This window comes from Ciconia boyciana, chromosome 3 (assembly GCF_034638445.1).
Source record: "Ciconia boyciana chromosome 3, ASM3463844v1, whole genome shotgun sequence".
Taxonomy (NCBI): Eukaryota; Metazoa; Chordata; class Aves; order Ciconiiformes; family Ciconiidae; genus Ciconia; species Ciconia boyciana.
Genome location: NC_132936.1, coordinates 108,508,863 through 108,531,601, shown reverse-complemented (window position 1 = coordinate 108,531,601; position 22,739 = coordinate 108,508,863). Strand labels below are relative to the sequence as shown.

Genomic DNA, 22,739 nt, shown 5'->3' with positions numbered 1-22,739 from the left:
TGCCCCTCTACTCTGCTCTGGTGAGACCCCACCTGCAGTACTGCATCCAGCTCTGGAGCCCTCAGCACAAAAAGGACATGGAGCTGTTGGAGCGGGTCCAGAGGAGGGCCACGAAAATGACCCAAGGGTTGGAGCACCTCTCCTACAAGGACAGGCTGAGAGAGTTGGGGTTGTTCAGCCGGGAGAAGAGAAGGCTCCAGGGAGACCTTATTGCAGCCTTTCAGTACTTAAAGGGGGCTTATAAGAAAGATGGGGACAAACTTTTTAGCAGGGCCTGTAGCGATAGGACAAGGAGCAACTGTTTTAAACTAAATGAGGGTAGATTCAGACTAGATATAAGGAAGAAGTTTTTTTATGGTGAGGGTGGTGAAACACTGGAACAGGTTGCCCAGAGAGGTGGTAGGTGCCCCATCCCTGGAAACATTCAATGTCAGGTTGGACAGGGCTCTGAACAACCTGATCTAGTTGAAGATGTCCCTGCTCACTGCAGGGGGGTTGGACTAGATGACCTTTAAAGGTCCCTTCCAACCTAAACTATTCTATGATTCTATGAAAGTGACAGACTGAGAGAACAATTTTTGCTACTCAATTCTTCTCATGATATGAAATGAACCTGAACAAGAAATTTAGCTATGTGGTTGGTGAGTATTTGTTCAAGATCGTTGTTCCTCTTCCCTCATTCTCTTCTGGTTGAACTGATCTGGTTCATGCTACCAAGCAACATAAACACAGCAAGGAAAACCTTTCCCCCTCTGTAAGGGTTCTTCTGCATCGACACCTCCACTGTGATCTCCAATGAGAATGCTCATTTGAGGCCTAAGTAGCTGTTGGTCACAATACTTTCAATATTCTTGTAATACCCTATAAATCATAAGAGGTGTTAACTGTAGAATAATTTTATTGATGGTATAGCCTCTGATATGGCCCAGAGACCATGCATGACACATCAAGTAATGTAGATGTGAGATTTAAACTGCTTTTTAAGTACTGTCTTCCTCCTCCTCACCAGGACCACTATTTGTTAAATTCAGCACATGCAGCATCACAGAAGACTAAAACCAGGTCTGAATCAACCTGACAATCTTCTTTTAACAACACCATAAAGTGCTGACATAAGGCTAGAAGAAAAAAAAGAAATCAAATCACTGGGAAAAAATTCTGCCTGTGATACTAACAAATCCTGTTATACAATACTAAACTACACAGGAGTACACCAGAGAGCAATTTGGCCTACTTTGGCTTGTTAGCATAGGAAAAGGATGGAAGGCAGGTTATGCTATGACAGGAAATATCTTTTTTTCACTTGTCAGTGCTTGAGTGCATTGTTCATTATTTGTTTTTACCAAACATTACTAAGCATCTGATGGGCTGGGGTTTTTAAGCCCTGAAACCAAGAGCTGGCTGCTCAGAGGAAATGGTGTTCACCTCTCGTTTTATATTGTATTGTAATAAATCAATGTCTTCCTACGACATCTTGATTGTCACTGAGCTGCACAGCACAGCTTTCACAGTCTCTGAAGGCAGAAAAGACAGAACTTAACTTCTACTGCAAAACACACAGCCTACTGTTGCACTCTATCATCTACCTCCAGCCCCTCAAAGAAGGGCATCAAATAAAACCATGAAGGTACAGTGATGGGAAAACATCCAGAATGTGTGCATATGCACTTCATAAACATTCTGTAATTATTACTTAAATAGAAAATTAACTTCATGGAAGGGATACAGGCTCAGTTAAGAATATGCACAAAGCTTTTAGATCATACCTGCATTTCTTTGTAACAGAGGGGTTATCAGCTGATTCACTTTTTAAAACACCTGGAGCTGGGTAGACAGGCAGCAAAAGAGTAGTTACCAGATTCCCTTCACAAGTCACTTTCTGTCTTCAGAAGAGGGGACAAAGTAGGCTGTTACCACTCAAGTTAATTCAGGAGAAATGAAATAGGCTAAACAGAGGCTGAGGCTGCACAGCATTGTTGTATATGCTGACAGGAAGCTGGGGGAAAAAAAAAAATCTTTGTTCTAAATTTTGGGGTTAGCTTTCACACCCTTCAGAAAATCTCCAGATCAGTATAACTCTCTGCTTTTCACTTCTTAAAGAGGGAACTTCTATACTCTTATTTTGTACTTACTAAGTAAGATGAGCATTTATGGTGCTACTCACTCATGTTCTTAACAAAAGTGTCTGTACCCAATATTGGATCTGTACTTAAAAGTTCATTAAGGGTTTTTGGCAAGCCTCAGAGCTGCTTCGTGTTCAGGTTCACAAGTTCAATCTATGATCCACTGAAAGAGCACAAAATTATTCATCACGGCTACAACCATAACTATAGTAAACTCAGCATTTCAGCAAGCCAGATACTGAAGCATATTGACTTTTAAATGCTGGAGCTGTGCAATATTACAAGTTTACAAAGCTGTTCTCACTCATGCCCCCAGTTACTATCTTTTTGGGTGTAAAAAGATCTCCAATAATGTAATAGTTCTTCATAAAACAAACTACTTCAATTTACCAGGGATCCAAAATGTGTTGTAATAGAGATTCACTAATATTTACTCGCTCAGGGGCTGGAGGGCATACAGCTGCTCTGTAACCATTATTATCAGTACGAGGTAAACAGTTCAGAGAACAAAATGAAGAAATACGTATTGAAACTGCAGGACTGGAGGATTTAAGGCAGCAGAAATTAAGACTTAAGCTACAGTTTGACCAAAACATGGAAGTCAAAAAACACATACAAACTTTCAAGGAAATGTTTCAGGTCTATTTTAGCCTCCTATTTCATCCACAAAGAATAGCTACCTGTGCTGGTTTTGGCTGGGATAGAGTTAATTTTCTTTATAGTAGCTAGTATGGGGCTATGTTTTGTATTTGTGCTGAAAACAGTGTTGATAACACACTGATGTTTTAGCTGTTGCTAAGTAATGTTTACACTAGCCAAGGACTTTTCAGCTTCCCATGCTCTGCCAGGTGCACAAGAAACTGGGAGGTGGCACAGCCAGGATAGTTGATCCACACTGGCCAAAGGGCTATTCCATACCATGTGACGTCATGCTCAGTATATAAAGCTGGAGGAAGAAGAAGGAAGGGGGGACATTCAGAGTGATGGCGTTTGTCTTCCCAAGTAACCTTAGGTACGATGGAGCCCTGCTTTCCTGGAGATGGTTGAACACCTGCCTGCCCATGGGAAGGAGTGAAGGAATTCCTTGCTTTGCTTGTGCACGCGGCTTTTGCTTTCCCTATTAAACTGTCTTTATCTCAACCCACGAGTTTTATCACTTTTACCCTTCTGGTTCTCTCCCCCGTCCCACCGGGGGGAGTGAGTGAGCGGCTGTGTGGGGATTAGTTGGCAGCTGGGGTTAAACCACGACACTACTGATGATTCTGCACACTAGCATTTTGTTAACTAGCACAAGCAATCAGATCCTCATTTTTAGTAAGAAGAGGATTAGGTGTATGTATCAGAGTTTTCAAAAATAGGTATTTTCGCTAAGTCAGAAGAACAAATATTTTCAACATTTCCAGTAAACTAATTCTGAAAGAACTTCCAGATAGAAGACAAAAAGCAAAATTTTGTTCCAACACTATATTTTTGCTTTGGAATTTATTTTGGTTTTAGGAAAATCAGATTATATGACATAGTTCAACATTCCATTGTATTTATTTTAAAGAAAGCACACTGCTTAGTAGAAATTGAAACATTTTATCTTCCTTTCTTGATCAAAGTCTCTTGTTTGTCCTATAATGAAACAGTAGTGCCAGTAAATGTTATTAATTTATTGTCACTTAATTGTCAAAACAGAATCCAGGAAAGGAAACTGGAGAGGACTTCCTAGGCTGTCAGCTTCAACCCCCAATTTCTGCAGACACCACATCAGAAGATCCAAGTGGTAAATACACCAAGCTTATTTTAAAAACAGGAAGGAGGCATATGATTTCCCTTTTCACGGCTCCATTTGGAACACAGCAGAAAGTTTGGAGCCTTCTCTTAACTTTTAAATTTGTTGCACAGATAACACAAACCATGTATATCATTGCCAAGACTGCTTCATTACAACAGCTACTTAGTAGAATGAGAAGGTTTTATTTTGTGGGAACTTGCATCAAAATTGGCACAACTCCAAAACAATTTATCTTCAATTCAGCAGAAACGCCATCCCAGCTCATGCTAATTGACATTCATACAAACCCACACATACACACGCAAATCTTATGCATTACAGCCCTTGTATGTGAATTAATAACAGAGCTAAATGATGCTGGCACTATATCTCTACTTCATTTTTTTCCAAAAGTGAATGGATTAACTCCTGGGTATCTGGAGCTTTTTATCCTGACACCTGCCAAAAGAAACTAGATCTAACCAATCTCTTTTTTGAAAAAGTCAAAACCTTTTTCTTGCCAAATGTCTTTAAGAGCCTTTATACATCAGTTACATGTATCAAATTATGCCTGCATTATTAACCCCTCACTTCTAACAGTAGGGAGAAGAAAGAAGATCCTTACAAACATGAGAAAAGGGCCATAAATAATATATTAGAACAATAATGAGTGACAGAGAAATAATAATGGTGAAATAAGGTTCCTGTTTCGGGCTTCACCTGGCTATCCAGCAGGGTCAGCTCTCTGTGGCTGAGGGGACATCACACTCTCCCCTTGCCGATCTAAGTAGGGACTGAGTCCAAAAAGAACTCTGTGCCTGCTGCTGCATCCCGAGGGAAGAGGTGTCCCTGACAAGGAAGCGCAGCAGGAATTTCCTCTGAAGACGATTCAGAAAGCAGGGAAATCTACCCAGCGAGTCAAGCTGTGGCCAAAGAGATAAGAAAAGCTGCTTGCACGCTACCCATATGATTGCACCTTAACAGCTTCAGTTTGATTAGGAACTGTTTGAGCAGAGAGGCCTGACACAGCTCTACTCTCCATCCCTGCATCAAAGCCACATTGCAGGAATTTATATATGGCAGGTGTAGGAATTGTCTCAATAGTCAGGAGCTTCCAAATTAGTAATGGAATTCAGTAGATCATCTAGAAATTGGAAAGAGTTTTATACTGGCAGATATCACCACGGCTATTTATGGACTTCAATATCCCTTATTTGTAAAGATAACCCAAAGATGCACTAAAATCTGATTCTTTAGATAGCAGTTCAGATTCAGGAGAATGGTGTTAGAAAGCCCCATAGGCCAAATACCTACAGTATTTGTGTGCGTTTGTACTTCAGATAAGGAACCTATTAACAGAGTAAATATTGCCTGCCTGGTTCACATCACAGTGCACAATGACAATGCACAAATGATGCATTACCTCTCTCTCTTTGTAGCAGGCAGACTACTGCAAAATACGTGCAAGTTTAAACATACATGCCCTGAAAAAGTACTAGAAAAAGTCAGAAAGACAAAACGATCATTCAGCTTAAACATTACTAATGTTGTAATTTTACATGGATATATCAACCTAATAGGTGAAATATGCAACTCCATGTGGCATGTTAGTATCAAAGAATAAACCTTTAATCCTTGCCTATCCTTGACAATGTTCCTTCCCTCACCCCTTCATTTGACTGTTTTTAACTGCTTATCTCTGAAACCCAGCAAGTGCTCTGATATTTGTAACAGCACTTCCCCATTAGCCAGATAGGTATATCAGACAATGTCTCAATGTTATCTCATATGACTTAAGTTCCCTGCCTTTCTCCATAGGATCTCAGCTACAAACCTGCCTGGTATTTCAAGTTGCCATACTGGGGCACATTTGCATCCTAATTATATTTAAAGTGAGGCTTAAATCCCTCTGGAAGATGCAGTTACATGATCCATGAAGCAAGGACAGGACATAAAGCAAAATAATTTGGAGTGATCTTTGCACTGTCAAGTATAATTCTAGTGGAAATCAGCCCTCCTGACTTTCTGTTAGTATGAAGAGCTCTTCTCGCCTCTAATTAAAGAGTGACAAGACAGCAGTTGCTTAGAAAGATTATTCAAAATTGCATGAATAGATGGGCAACCTGCCTCAAAAGCCAGAGAATTTTATCCTTTTTGTCGTATTTTATTCCTCATCTATATCCTTTCGTTAAACATCTCCTATTAAAAAAGAAAAAAGGCTCAAATCTTAGTTTTCATCATACCTGCCCATGTAACTCGGCAGCTTGCCAGACCAGTGTATCTGAAATGCTGGTTTTGATGAGAACCTTCACACTACAGCCAAATAAAGTGCAGAGAGGAAAGTGAGATGAAAGGTATTCCTTTATTCTCTTATCTCTCTGCAATGTATTTACTTTTCTGAATATCACACTTATTAATTCACCACATATTAATAAAAGTAAACAATAATAACTAACAATGCCTTGCAGTTATAAATCTCCCTTCAAGGCAATGAAGACCTTAACAAACGCAAGGAAAATATCATTTCCATTTTGTATACAAGAGGAAAAATGAAGCTCAGAGAAATTAAATGATTTACAGAATCAGTGGCAGAAGAACCAAAGCCTCCACATTGCTGCACCATATAAAATGTTAGAGGAAACAAAGAATATTGTCAGTAGACTAATAACATGAGAAGTGAAACTATGCATTTCTGTCTGATTATTGTACTGCTGTTCATCTCTAGAGCAGAGCATTGCTTTAAGCAGTGCCTTTCTGGATTAAGATTGCAAATGGTTTTAAATCACTCAAGGGCAGAAAATTGTTCTATTTGTCAGATTTCACACTAACAATTGTATGGCATTTCCTTGCTCTACTTAACTTGAATTTTATATGCTGCCACTATTAAACAACTCTCCACGCAAAAATCTGAACACGTTGCTAATGCAAACAAAGGTCTTGTGGCTCCATCCAAGGCTGCACAAATATACACCTGAGCACCTAGTCTTCATCTTTTTATTGAAGTTCTTTTGTCTGTAAAAGGGTGTTACATTTAGGCCAACATGAATTAAACATTTTAGACTCTAACTGGAGGCTTAAGCTAACTTAACAGTCATGAAAATCTTACTGTAATTTCTCAAGTATTTAAGCCAGGTCTTAAGTCTCTTCCAATAGAAACTCCAATATGCAAAATTAAAAACGCATAATCTCCATTCTGCAAACATGATTCAAAAGGCTTTCCTATCTACCTATGGAAATGTAGAGGTATAATTATACTACTCTAATTAAATATTGATGAAAATCCATAGAGGATGGCTCCCTTGCCGTGAGCACACGTGCAAAAACATACCAGTCTGTACAGTTACACCACTGTATTCCCCTGCATAACCAAAAACTATACAAATTAACAAAAACCCCAAAACTATACAGATGAACAAAAGCAGTATTATTGCTTCAGCTATACCAGATCAGATTTCCAAGTCTGCAGAGAGGTGCAGGAGAAACCATTAAGAATAATTATTTGGCAGTCACCTGAAACAGTCCACCTATTAGTACAAGAATGAAAAACTCCGTCCACATTGTGAAAGAGACAGAAATTTATCTTCAGGAATACAACCACACTGTACAGAGCTTTGAATGGAAAGTTACTATCTCTATGAGTTACTGGTTATTATTGCAACGTTGCAGACAACAATTTGGAAAAGCAACCCAATTTCTGAATGTAAAGAATTCACTTCTTGTTATTAGTTTTGACAAAACCTCTAAAAAAACCTCAGCAGCTGCAAAATTCTGTTGCGAACACAATGTTCCCAGAAGGATGATTTGACAAGCATCTATTGACTGATTTCTACAACTGCTATGAAAGGGGCTTTTTAAAATCATTTCATCCAACTGCAAAGAGAAACAGTTTTATTGGCTAACAACAGGATTCCGGACACAGATTTCACTTGCTCACCACAGACACTGAAATATGTTCCCAGGTTATCCTGAAACTGAAAGATGTCAACTCTCTCCTTCAGGAGAGAGAAAAAAGTCCCACCTATTCCCCAAATACAGAGTTCAGAGATTACCTGAGCTTGTACCACAACTTTATACCCACTCACTGTCTTCCAGTCTAGACCAGCTGAAATCCAGCCAGGCAAAAATCAGCTGCGCACACACAAACTGCAGTTCATTAAGAGAAGGAAGACAAGCAAGCAAGCTGTGCAGGACGGATGATGCTAATATAGCTGTACAGAGCCTGTTTCTAAATAGGCTAATAGTTTTGATCCCTGCAGCTAGAATACATTTCAAAACAGACCTCAAGTGGAGGAGGAATTTTTAAGGTAAGTCCAGACTGCCATGCTTCCCTCCTGCCCCAAAAGATTTCATCATTTTGTTGTCACGATTTTTTTTTTTTAAACCTTACATTACTGCATTCAGTACAGGGAAAGAGTTCAGAAAGTAGCAGTATTCTGCAAATCAAATACACTCCTTAACTTTTTTTTGAAGGGACACAAACAGTTATTACTAATATTAAGAAAAAACACCCACATTTTCAATTAGCAACAAAACTGGTGAATACACCACATCATTCTGAACAGAAAAAAAACTTGCATGTACATGGAGATGCATTCCTTAAGTTTAATTACATCCAGTGTGGTAGAAACAATTCTTCTGCCTCAGTTGACTTAAAAATCATGTCTTCTCTCTCTCACAAGAGAACCTGAACCACCAGGCTACTCATTTTTTTGAAACATGGATAACAGTGTCATTTCCACTGCTGGTATCATGCTACAGTGCGTAACTATACATTTCACTGAAGGGATTAGAGAGGCAAGAGTCCTGCTCTTATTTTTCTATATAAGAATTTTGTACAATGTGAGACCATTCCCTCTAGCAGGATACCTGTCTCTGGAGACTCTATGGGTCAGTGGTGAAGCTAATGTCAGGGTCGGAATCAAAGGCAGCAGATCTGAGGTTGGCACTCCCAAGTGGTTGTATACGTGCTCTTCTCCTTCTACCAACAAACACTTACAGAGGATTTGACAATGTTTCCCACCAGCCCAAACAGCCCAAAACCTATGCACCTTCACAGGCTATGGGAAATACAGGTTGAACCTCTGCAGCAAAGGGAACTGAGTATAAATCTTCCCATACTCCTTGTAATTTCGACACAAGCATGCTGCCAATATTCTGCCCTGCATATGGTCTCCTCCTCCTACATGCAATGGAGTATCTTATGTGAATTCTTTCTAAAACAAACAGGTTTTTCCATTTAGATAACAAGATCAAAACCTTTTAAACATTTCAGTATCTAACCGCTTCTGATTTCTTCAGTTCAGCACCAAAACCCCAAGATCAGTTACTCACAGAGCACCAGCGACAACAAATTGACATCTCGTATCAGGAATGCTGTCACTTGTTAGTTAGGTACTAACTTGATCTGATAGTCAGGACTGTCTTGAAAAGCAAACAATCTGTTACAGCGTGGATTCTCAGTCACGGCCATACATTCAGCAAGCTAAAAATGGGCATCCTAGCAAAGGTCATACAGACTCTTGCACCAGCTTTTTCTTCTGTCCTGGAAAGGATGCAAACAAAGACCATATCTGCAGATAAATTGAACAAGCAGATGTATAAAGCTAGGCCAAAGCTTCACCCCTAGTCTTAATCTCCTCAATGGGCCAAGAGAAAATTATGGGAGTTTGGATCCAAGCTCTACAGCTGAGGTGTTGCAGATTCATGGCTCTGATTCAGGTAATGGCTAGTGCAGATGAACTGGTTTGCAAACCTCTCAACCAACCAGGGTGAGAAGAAAACAGCATTTTTTTCTATCCACGCCTAGGAGAGGCTGGGGAACTCTGCTTTCAACACAAGAGAGAGCACTGCTTTGCCCTTGCTTCTCTTTATACCAAATTCCATACCAACTAAGAAAGCACAATAAGAAATGAAACGACTAAGATTTATTTCTCACTACCTCTATATCACAGATTCATTGCTACAGATTTGTACATCTTCTACTTGTACGGGCCAAATTCTTCACTACCCAGCTTTTTCCACACCAAACTGGGGACAGGGTAGACTTGAGTTAGTGAAAGACCTAATACAAAAGGCTGGCCAGATACGGAAGCTAGGAGGAAGGGTGGTAGCCTGGTCACATTGGACCGATAGCAGCTTAATTCTGGCTGGAGGCAATCTAACTGGCTACCTATAGATGTGAGAGGGTGTATTCTTCTGTCCCTGTTTTTCCTCGAATTTACAAATAATTTCTAATTTACCCCACCTTAAATGCAATGTGCTCCCATGCAATGTTTCTACTTGCCTTTTTCTTCTCATCAAACCTACAGTACAGGGGATATGTGAGGAGAAAGACACAGACACATTAAAGATCCATCTTCATAAATTATTCTCAAAAGGAACTGAAGCACTTTTTCTATTAGTTAACAGCACAAAGCTGATAATCCTAAAGCTAGGAACAAACAGGATGCTTCTGCAAAATAATTTCAGGGAAAGGGTAGTAAACAGGTGGGAAAATATACCAGCATAGATACAACTAGAAAAAATATTTGCTCCGAAGAAGGAGGTAAGAGAATGACATCAAAAGAGAAGATTTTTTTTCCAATATTGGTAAGATAAGTCATTGATGAGAGATCGGCCAGTTGGCTAGCGCTGTCTCTAAGCCAGTTTCCAATCTTATCACCACACCACAATTTATTCTATTCCTGAGCTTTCAAAGATTCCTACATATTGTTACAAGTTATTATTTTGACATTTTTAATTTCTGTTTCACTGATATATGCTTGGAGAAGTATTACCCTCCTTTCCCCCACACACTCCTTACGTTGAGTTCTCTTCCATCTCCTCACAGGTTTCACATTGCTGTTGCTACTTCTTTTCCCCTCTCTCATGTTTTCCATTCCTACCAGCAGTGATTTATGCACATTCACCAAAATCCAGGAAACACATAAGGGCATCTGGGTTCTTTTGCTAAAAAATCTGTTCAAGCATGTCACGTATTACACCATACCCACACTGAAGACTCATTACACAGGCTGTCCAAAAATATCCACCACCTGAATTCAACCATACCTTCTGGATTCAGGCAGCCTTCTCTTCTCAAATAATTGTCTCCCAAACAAGAATTCTGTGTTCTCAATCTTCCCTCCTGTTAATCCCTTACTCATACGTATATTTTCTTCCTCTCATTTGCTCTTTCCTTCACATCTTTCTCCCTGGACTCCTCCTTCCCACTGTCCCATTTCCCCCCTTTCCACACCAGTTTTATTCCCCATTACCCACTCAACAGTGGAGTCCTACCAGTGCTGTCTCAGAAAGGAGCCCACTGTGGGGTGGCAGGCAGAAATGCTGCTGGATCTGTGCTTCCTGCCTCTCAGTGGCACTGCAGGAGCCCAGCTGGACCAGCAAGAGGCAGAACAAGGGAACAGGGGCTCTTCTATTGCAGGCAGCATCAGGCAGGGTGACCAGATTCAAGATCTTCCCAAGTTTTTTTTCTTTCTTTCCCAAAAAGAGGCGAGGCAGAACTTGGAGGAAATAACTCCAAGGCCAAGACACACACACCAAATGGCCATCAGCCACACAGCTGTGTTTGCAGAGATAAGGCAAGGTGAAGCAATACAGCAGCAATGCAGCTGTGGTTGCAGAAACAGGGCAAGGGGAAGGGATACAGTAGACAGTAAAATGATCAAACCTTGAGAGTAAAATAACAGCAGCCCAAAAAGCATCTTCAGCTGTTCACCTATGTTCTTATGAAACTCATTAATTACAGGAGCATGATTAAGGCTAAGGATAAATTTCAGCACAGCTCCAAATAGGCCTGCCACTTAAATGATCAGCAAATCAATTTTCTGAAAGATCTGCTAATAGTGTTTATATAATACTGAGGGAAGAACAACTCTGAAGCACACGCAATCAAATTGATCTCAGTGGAGCCTTCATTATGCTTGCTTATAAATGCCCATGCTGTGAATGTACAAGGCAGTTTATACTTAGATGGTGATACAATATGAACTATTTAGCCAGAACTCATAATGCAATAAAAAAAATAATGCAACAGAAGATTGACTAAACAATCAAACACTTGAAACAGTGACTCACAGCATGAAGATGGTTGGCATTTTAAATGCGTTCAAAAATCAAATGTCATTCCATTCAAAAAAATGGCGTTTGTATCAATAATGCCTGGCACTTGCACAGTATCTGTTATCAGAGAATTACAAGGACCATAACTTACTAATTCTCACCATTTTACTGTAGATCTCCTTAATTTTTTAAACTTCAGTTCCTCCAGTGATGTGCTTAGCTTAGACTTCCAGCCGTATTTAAAAAAAAAATTAAAAAATCTGATAGATAGAATATGGCATGACCCGCAAAAGCACAGAAATACAAAAGGACCCAAAACCAACCCAAAATAGGTTTTTCATGACCTATTGCGTTGGTGAGGAGTTGCAAGCAGTGTCCTATGGGACAACTCAATGAAGGTACTATTTCTTCATCTCCCTTATGTTTTGCTTCATGTGCTCAGATTATCAAAACTGGAGCTGCAAGTTCAGTACTCCTGCAGTATCTTGCTGAGAAAACCTACTTCCATTGTAAACGTTTTGTGATTTTTCAGTGCCTTTTAACGTAACTTTTCACAATGACATTCCTAAAATAAACCCTTGCTTTATATAGTAATACTTTTTCAATGGGAAGTGGAAAAAAATATAAAGACTCTTGTCCTGCCTTCAAGAGGTGCATTGATGTTCCTCTGAATTCTCCTGGGCACACTATGAAACACTAAGCAAGAGGAAGATGCTGTGTCCCAGCAGAAAAGTTTTGTACTCAAACTGGGGGGACAGGATGGGCAGACTACAAGGTGAAAAACTGGCTGTACCATCAGACTGAAAGGGTAGCGGTCACTGGTTTGAAGTCTGACTGATGTCCAGTTAGGAGTGGAGTTCCTCAGGTATCAATACTGGAGCAAGTCTTGTTTGACATCTTCATCAATGACTTGGAAGATGAGACATATGGGACAAGTTTACAGATGACACTAAACTGGGGAGATCAGCTGACATACTGGAAGGCACAGCTGCCATTAAGAGCAGCCTCGACAAGCTGGAGGAATTGGCCAACGAGAGCCTCATGATGGACAACCAAGACAAGGACAAAGTCCTGCACCTGGGATAGACTATCCACATAAAACACTACAGCCTGGGAGCAACCCAGCAGAAAAGGACCTGGCCATTCGGGTGCACAAAATACGTTTGGAGCACATGACATACAAGGAGAGACTGAGGGAAGTGTGTTTAGCTATAGCAGGATCTGATTATTGTGTTCAGTTTCCTGGGGTGGGTTAGAGACAGAAGTCAGCACAAAGCTTTTCTCAGGGGTGTGCACCAAGAGGACAAGACACAAAAGTCAGAAGTTGCACCCAGAGAAATTCCAGCTCTGTGAAAGAAATGTTCACAGTGGTCAAGTACTGGAACAGGTTCCTGGAGAGGCTGTGGACCCTCCACCCATGGAAGAATTCACAAGTCAGCTGGACAAGGCCCTGAGCAGCCTGGCCTAACTCTGAAATTAGGCCTGCCTTGAAGAAGAGATTTGACTAGATGATTTCCTAGGTCCCTTCCAATCTAAACTATTCTATGACCCTTTCGTTATTTCTTTTAACAGGAACTGGGTATTTCTGAAGGTGTAATTATTACCACGGAACACAGGAACCATTCTGTCAATAACATTGCATCTTGCTCTCTGCACAGCATCATGGTCACAAATGGAATTTTTTTTATGGGCATTTCCAACTGTGAAACACCAGAACAAGTTGACCTAGTAAATCAAGTAGTATTTGACATTACTATACCTTTTCCTCATCAGGTGACTCTGTCCTGTGATTTTAAGTGACTATTCCTTTGCAGAGTGGAAATAATAACAATTCTTACCTGTTTCATATGGGAAAAAACTTTTCTTCCACAGAAAGTGGAAGTGTTTTCCAAACCACCAACCTGCAGAAGAGTAAGTCTCTCACTATCCCCAGTTTATGACTTTAGTGAGACCTAGTTTCATTGCCTAGTAGAGTCACCTCCAGCTGTCAGCAGCAACACTGGTTATACATGAACTGCATGTTAGAAGCACTGAGGAAGAGGAACAGGTCAAATACAGGTCTAATATTTCTAAGGAGAAGATTCTTATTCTCTGCTGAGCTTCATCCTCTTTCTAAAAAATATTTTGATACAAGGATATTTATGTTGGGGTGGGAGGGAATCAACTAAGTCAGAGGTCTGAGGGTTGAATACAATGTTTTAAGTGTGTTTTAATGTAGTATGTGGTGGCTGAATAAACAAATATATGTAACAAGACCTATAAACTCACGCCTCAGACTCAATCTAAGAGTTGTACTCATGGTTTAATAAAGTATGACAACTATATTGCCTTGCTTATTAACAAGCATAACAGTTTTAAAAAAAGCACTAGAAATACATTATTTACCAATTGGGATATAAAATCCCTTTAGTAAGTAGATTTTCCAACTAATCTTAAGACCAAAAAAATAACGGCTATGTGACAACCAAATAATGTTTAAATAGTCCTCTGCACATTTTTGTGGGAGACTCAAGACTCCACAGAATAATTTATTTTACACAGATAATGGAGTCACTATGACTTGTGAAGCATCTGGAATTACAGCCAGTGGCAACCACTCACAATTTAAAACCTTCCTCCAAATAAATCTCATCATGACAGTTCAAGCATACACAGAGATCCAATTTAATCTTTCCACAGCATTTAAGTCTGTGGTAGAGCCCAAAGACTTCTATGATTTTTTTAATTATTGTTTAAGCATGACAAGGTAACTAAACTGAAATATACTTACTTTCCAATATAAAAAATATAGTTTGCTCCACAGCCTGTGCTGCCTGACCTAATATCTGTCTGTCAGCATTAATGTGACAAACTTCTGCAAGAAAAGTTGTAAGGGAACCATCAAGCTATATTATAGCCAGACCAATCTGGCTGTGCTCTGTTTTTAAAAAGAGTGGAAATATCAGACTCATTCCTTAAACTGTCATGAGTATGAAACCTTCGGGGACAATGTGCTTAGCCGCTTAGAGAAGAAAAAATATCTTAAAGAAATATGTATAACATACAGCAACAGCATTTGTGCTCCTGTCCATCAAACCTTAATCTGATTTTATTTTTGATCACATAATTATCTAATATTCTCAGAGAACTGAATTAATGACTCATTAAAGGACAGCACTGAACTTCAATATCTGAAAGAAAATTTAAGCTTGACCACAAGTCTGTCAGGAAATTACTTGCTTTTCAAGACAGGCTCTAAAGCGTGGTGAAGGGGTTCAGTTAAGATGACTGGCAGCCTTTACTGAAGAGAAGCACAGGTTCAAGTGAGCTCATGGATCTCTCTACTGGTTTCAGGTAAGACAGATAGTTATCCTCCAAACCAAAGTAACAGAAACAATAAGACACCGATACACAGAGAACATTGATAGACTAGCACCTAGTTTGTGACCGAAGTGCTTTGCTCAACTGAATTTGCTATGAACCCAAGCTTTAAGTTCTCTTGTGTACTTTTTATGTATCTTTAAAATTAAGGTTGTACCATTTATCAAAAATTAGACTAGGAATTTTATGAGGAAGCCTAAGTGAGTCAGGTACTGAATACTCACCAAATTCCACATATATAACTCTTGGAGAGCTTTCGAATTTTTTACCTAAGCTACTGCAACTTGAGTACTAATAAAATATGGTCCACATCACCAGGACAATACAGTGACAAATAACAGAAGTGGCAACATCTTATATGTACACAGCACCATCTGTCATAAAGCAAAGGCATTTTAGGGATATATGTTAAATAAAATGACGTGCAGTACTTGGAGTTCAGTTCTATTACCCACACTTAGTAAATGAGAAAACAAGGCATAGATAATTCAAGCTGTCTGCTAAACCTAATACATAAAGCCAATAGCAGAAACAGCACTGAATATAGATTCCAAGGGCTGCTTTCCCTGGTGTTTGCAAAAAAGGATGCTTTAATTTAAAACTAAAAGTCAATCTTAGCCTATATTACTCTGTTCAGTCACTGCCTCCCACTGTTTTTAAGTATACCTGTGAACTTGTAACTGTTAAGTCAAGCTAAAGTCATTAAGGTAGTTTGTCAGGATTAATACTATCCTCACACTTCGAAAGAAAAATAAGGGGGGGGGGGGAAGGAGGGGAGGGGAAGCATAAACCAAAAAAATTTCCATGCTCTGCTGCTTTATTCTTCTTATGCTTGGTTCAAGTAACTGTCACCAATTCCAGTGCACACAACTCTTTGTCATGCCAGAGAGCTGTTCCCAGATTCATTTGAATTCACAGTTATATCAGAATCCTCCAAAAGCCCATCAAATTTGGTACAACTTCTCAGGCAGGCACCATTAATTTTTTCACTGCCATGACACTCCTAATACTTTCTGGCAATCCTGAAGTACTACTGGTTATGAAGCAGTTGCACACATTCAAAGATATGCTGGTATGAGTTCAAAAAGCGATGGCCCACCACAGAAATTCTTTTTTAAAAAATAGTAATGTTCTTCGTATTTATTAATTGTTTTACTTTTTAAAAAGTATATATAAAATGGAACACTTCGAAAAGCTCTTTTCTTAAAGCTTTCCTTAAAAGAATCTCAAAGCAGATAATTTCATCTTAAAATATTAAAAAAGGAAAGGACTTGGATTACTCAAAACCAATGTATTTGAAGAGAATAGTGCTGCAAGACTTCACACAAGCATGTCACATTTTAAGTGATGACAAGTAAACCACAATTTGGTCAACTTCAGTCCACTTCAGACAACTCAGTGGAGCTACAGCAGAAATGAATGTGGTATGTCAAATCTTGTTGGGAGTTCAAACAGACTTGACATAGCTCAGTTGACTGTTAACAGGCAGCTAAATCGTAGTTCAAGATAGTTTAGGAATGGAGTAAAACTGATGAGTAAAAAGCTCTTTATAAAAAGACAAACAAGGGCTGAGGACAGCAAAACAAAGCATCTGTGATCGTTAGTAAGAACACCATTTACTCTGTTCTTGAGTTTACAGTGTGATCAGATGAGGATATAAAATTATGTAGTTAGTAGACCAAATTCTGCTGTTAGTTGTATCATGCAATCCCCCCAAAATATGCTCAGCGGCATTATTCCAGATAAGAGGACACCTTGGCCAAAACACATTCAAATGATAGCTCAGCTGGTAAAGCAAACAGAGCACTATTGAAACTGCATTTCTGCAACAAGTCACATGCAGTATATACTCAGATCAACTGTACTCAGGTATCTCTATGTATTACTTCGCCCCCTCCCTCCCCAAGATATTCACTCACCAAAGTTCGCTCAGTATTTTGGCACTCGATAACTTCATTTAAAGACAGTCTCATTTAGCTTGTATACATTCAGCTAATAAGGCTTCAAATACAACCAACTTTACCAAACTATATACTTACGAGAATTCAAATGCAGGGAAAGGTTTTAGGCCTCAGATGGAAAAGTTTTCCTAAATTTTGAAAGAACTAATTCATAGTGTTACATAAAGTTTACTCTGAACACCAAAGGAGTTGTTTGAAACAGCTTATATAATTCTATAATGGGAATGTAAGGTTTTATTGAATTCCAGGTTAGAAGGAACCAAGCAGAAAGGTCACCATACTCTGCTAAATTCTCTAGTACTTCTGCACAACAGTGGCATGAAAACATACACTTCTACATGATGTTTCTAATATTGTGTCATTACAGATAGAGGTAATCTGGTCATTGAACAACTGAAATGCTTAAAACATTCCCATTCCAGAGTGTGGTATTGGTACTATGTAGTACATGGAGAATTCGATTTTTCAACCCTTTTCTTTCATCTTATATGTATGAGTGAAATTCCAGCAATAATACATTACGATAAATCTTGTGCATATTTTAAACAAATGTTTCTGATAGCATCTAATTTGTTTTTTGGGGTTTTTTTATCATGACAGACACCACTGGCAACCTATATGAGCAGATCACTCAGAGGTAGAAAAAAAAATTATTACATGCTCCAGATGCCTGAAGCAGTTTCTGTATTTTATTTACAGGTCCTTTAAAATATTCTGACCAACTTCATTCTGTCTACCCCCAAAGAGCAGAGAGCACAGGAATGTATAGAGCCTTTAACTTCTTAGAGGAAAGGCATCAGAAAAGCACAGTTTCCAAAAATAAAAATCCTCATTTTACCCTCTTCTTTTGTTTTGGTTTCACAGTTTTTATTGAACTTATTACATCAATATTAATGAAAATTATAATTCATCTGACTTCCCAGCAGGAAGAAAATGAGATTTTATTTGATCCACTGTTAATTCATTCCAGATAACTGCCCAAACTTCTGCCAGCTTCAGGTTAGAAGATTATGAAGTCCAAATGCTACAGTTTTTTCTTGTCCTTTAAAATAATTTACAAAATACAAATTCTCGTTCAATCTTAGAACCTCAGAAATCTTTCAAACTGATGGGACGTTCAGATTAATCAACAACTTATTCTTAGTAACCAAATGTGTTTGGTTTTAAAAATAAAAAAATACACACATTTAAAAAGCATTTTAACAGGAAAATATAATTATTAAAATCCTCCACTGCCCTTATGAGAACCTATTTAAAATATATCTACTGTCCCTTCCAAGCATATTACAGTGAAAAAAATCAGGTCACAGGGAAGGATTAGGAGTTTTGTTTCTTGGGAAGATTTTCACAATGAGATGTTTAAGGTAAAAGAAACTCCTATGACTCAATACCTAAGCCACATGTTAGACTACATTTGAGAAGAAATAAGAACCCAGATTATAACAGTTCATATAGAAAGGTTAATAAAAATCCTTGTGTTTTGTATACGTGGGTAACAGGTATGCTTAAAAGTTTATTCTGGCAGGGTGTTAAATCTGTTATTCTATGACCTTCACAAACCATTTATTTTAATGGAATTATTATGCATTTATGAGAAAAGACAGTACCAGTTCTTGCTCTATTACAATAGAACAGCATTTCCAGCCATTTTCAATTTCAAACCCTCAACAATTTTTCAACAGATGTACATGCACCATAAACATAAGCCTATTGACAAAAGGTTTCCTTTCTTAGTTGCCTCTTATGGACCTCTACAAATAATGGATTGCTCTCCATGAGTTTACAGACTGAAAGTTGAAAAATGGTTGACTAAGAGTAAATTTGCAGTAACTACACTGATTTATGGAAGAATAATTTTCCCCATTTGCTAGAAGTACTATATGTCTTCAGACAACAACAGCTTCAGTCCAGGAAAAAGATGACTGGTGAAACACTATAACGGATTTCAAATATTAAAAAAAAAAAAAAAAATCATTAAAATTGTGATAGTAATGAAGGAAATAACTGTTTAATTTGTAGCAAGTGATTCAGAGTAGAATACACTTTTAACTTTAAACCCTTTGAAGAAGCTGTAGAATTCTCACTTTTGAGGACCTAAAGGTTTAGGGAAGAAGAGAGAAGAAAACATGAGTAATCATCTAAATTTCAGTACTCCTTTTTTCAGAGGACAGGAGTGCAGTAGTTGACTGCTAGAGACCCTTTTCAGCCTTGCAGTACTTGACACCACTACAATACCTGGCAGTACCATCACACTTCGGTGGTTTCATTAATAAGAAAAAACTTGTAACTGCACCATTAAGAGTTCAAAATAATTTGATTTCAAAGAATTCTCACAACAGACAGATCTGCTTCATACTTCTAATACGCTTACATACAACTACGCTAGCAGCTTTACTCTCATTTCAATAAATTCTGTATCTCCCTAGCTTGTTAGTCAAAGGAGGGGTTTTTTTAAATCTTACTCCATCAGGTACCTGTAGAGGCATTCATGAGGCTTGCTCTATTTTTCAGCTTATCCTGTTCCATCCTGAATGTTTACAGCATGAAGTTATTTGTGTAGCACACACGTAATGTAAATAATTCCAAAATACATAACCGTTTCAAAGAATTGCAAATTATGCATAAGGATAATTTCACCACTGCGGAAATAAACACCTAAGCCACACGCTTACGCCTACCACAGCCACCCAGTGCACAGTAAGGAATAAGCACCACCACTTTCGAGTGAAATTAATGACGGTGGACTCAAACATCCAGTTCATGCATTTACAAGGGTGAGGAAGTTTCACATTCAAATCCGACTGTTAAAAAGTTATTAACGTAGTAATTATTGAAGGAAAAACAACCCAGCTGTTTCATCAGGTATGGGGCCGTTTCTCCCTCACAACGCTCTATTCTCAGGCAAGAAAAACAGTTGTTCTTACCTCGAAGACCCCATGCGCTAGCACAGCCAGTGCTAGAGTCATGAGTAGCTTTTAACTCAGCCAAAGCCAACAGCGTAGGGAGGTCTCCACACGCACAAGACTAGGGCAGCCTTCAGGCTGCAAGCACTTCTCAGAAGCGCGGACGGTCAGGTATATTACTACAAGCTATCACAGGAGAATTGCCATTGGTCTTTACGCTTGTAAGAACTTAATAAATAAAATAACCCACGCAGAGGTTTCATGGCGCGGTCTGTCTGTCCTGGCACCACCGCCGGTGCGGGGCGGACAGGCGGGGGAAGCGCGGGAAGCGCCCGCTCCCGCCGCGGGACGCCGGCAGCACAAGCCGGCAGCGAGCGCTTCGCCTCGGCTCCCCGAGCGCGGGGCTGCCCGCCCCAGCCCCAGCCCCAGCCCGTCCTGCCGCCCCTCTCCCCTCACGGCACGACCCCCCGGGCTGGAGCCGTTTTTACGGTCTCCGCGGGCGGCGGAGGGGCCGGGGAGCAGGGGTTGGGTACTCACATGCCAGATGGCGAAGAAGATGAGGGCGGCGCAGAGGACCAGCGACAGCATGTAGCAGAAGGCGGCGAAGGTGAAGGCCATGGCGGGGAGAGCCCCCCGCGCCCCCCGCCGCCGTCCGGGGGATCCTGGCGGGCGACCGGGAGACCAGCGACCCCCGAAATCCCAGCGGGGACAGCGGCGAAGTGACCGGGCGCCCTCACGGCGGAGGGGAGCGTCCCTGACACCGACAGAGCCGGGACGGGCAGGGAGCGCTGCCGAGCGGCCGCCGCGCCCCTCACAGCCGCTCCCTTCGCTCCGCCGAGCCCGTCCCGACCCCCGCAGCGCCGTCAGCGTCGGGGGGGTCCGGCCCGGCCCAGCTCCTCCACCGCCGCCGCTCTCCCCTCCCCGCTGAGGCGCGGCGGTGGGCGGCCCCCGCCGCCAGGGCGCCCCCGAGGGGCGGGTCCCCTCAGCGGGGGCGGCAGCGGGGGCTCGGCGGCGGGGCTGGCGGGGTCCTGCCGCCGCTCGGGCAGCGTCTGCCGTCACGGCCGCGTGTTTCTGACTGAAATCATATATCGCGACAGCGTGAGAGGAACGAGCGTAGGCTGTGATCAGTTTAGGCCAAATCCCGAAAAGGTAATGGCCAAACCTGAAGTGCTTTTTTTTTTTTTTTTCTTTTAGCATCAGGTAACTCTGGAAGGAGGAGGGCAGGAGCTGTTAGAGAGGAGGGGTGAGACGTGCCCCAGCGTCCGGGCGCCTCGGCCTCGCCTCGGAGCTGAGCGAGGCCGGAGGAAGGGCGAGGCGGTGCCGGGGCATGGCCCGGGGTGTGGAGGCGGGCGCTGGAGTGGCCGTCCTCTGATGGAGGGAGAGGGGACAGAAACCGAGCCTAGGAGCTGATTAACTGAAGCGGAGTAGCTCAGCGAGGTAGGATCAGTCCGTCCTTTCCCACTAGATGAAAAGGATATTTGCTGTTAGAGTAAATAAAGACAAGCCTTTCTTAAATGCCACAAACTGGGAGAGTGCTCTTGATGACTTTCAGGTATGGTTGGACTCGATGATCTTAAAGGTCTTTTCCAACCTATATGATTCTGCGTGATTCAGTGATTCTGTATATGCAATATCCAAATTGCTGAAGTACATATTTGAAATAAGGAAGGAAGGGTGAGCCCCCGCCTTCTCACCCTGCCTTTAACAGCATCCATAGCGTCTCCAGACATGACTTAGCTATTTCTGTAGGCGGTTGGGTTTAGATTTACCGTCAAGAGTTCTTCCACCTCTTTGGAGTACATCAGCTGATACAATACAGCAGGTTTGTAAGCAAAAAGTTTTCAGGAGAAAATACCACAGAACCACCAGAAGTCCCATTTAAAAATATTCTGAAAACCATGGGTGAAAGCTATATATTTGAAATATCCTTACAAAACGTAAAACGAATTTCAGTTCACAGCATTTTTTCTATCCTTTTATGGATGGAAGGGAGGGTGAGTAACAAAACTATTTAGAAATTTGCCAGTGGTCACTTGTGAAAAGTCAGACCTCATGGTATACGAGATTGTAATTCCATCAAAGCCAAGTTTAATACAAGCTTTCTTTTTAAATGTTTACAAAATATTTTTGTTTAAAATTGTGGTATATTACTTTTAACATAATATGCACTTTTATCCTGAGGAAAGAGTGCTGATTTGAATCAAGAGTCAAGGCCAGTAATTAATAAACCAATCAGGAATAAATTGATGGATGTAACCTTTCATAATCGAGCTGCTCCAGACTGTACATTTGATTTGATGCTTTAATTAAGGACAGAACACAGCAAATAGCTATGAGCTTTGCTGTCATACAGAGATGCACTAAACACATTGTAATTCTCTGACCTTTTAATTCTTTTGTATCTGAAATCCTGCAGAGCGGATGCTTGCGAAAGTAAATGGTTTATTCATAACCACAAATTTTGAAAAGAGCTGTAAATGAGGTGCAGAAGTCGTCTTTGGATTTTTTTTTCTTTATTTTGCCACAATTACTTTAATATCTGGATATATATTACCTATGTTAAGATTCAACA

The 22,739-nt window shown here is 40.4% G+C and overlaps 1 protein-coding gene across 2 annotated transcripts in view; it reads right to left on the bottom strand.

The window, feature by feature from the left end:
- CNIH3 (cornichon family AMPA receptor auxiliary protein 3) overlaps positions 1-20,885 on the bottom strand; it is a 54,596-nt gene extending 33,711 nt beyond the window's left edge. For both annotated transcript variants that reach the window (XM_072858420.1, XM_072858421.1), the window contains exon 1: positions 20,705-20,885. In XM_072858420.1, the coding sequence (XP_072714521.1) occupies positions 20,705-20,785 (81 nt within the window). In that variant the 5' untranslated portion in view covers positions 20,786-20,885. The remainder of the gene's footprint in view (positions 1-20,704) is intronic.
- Positions 20,886-22,739: the final 1,854 nt, after the last annotated feature.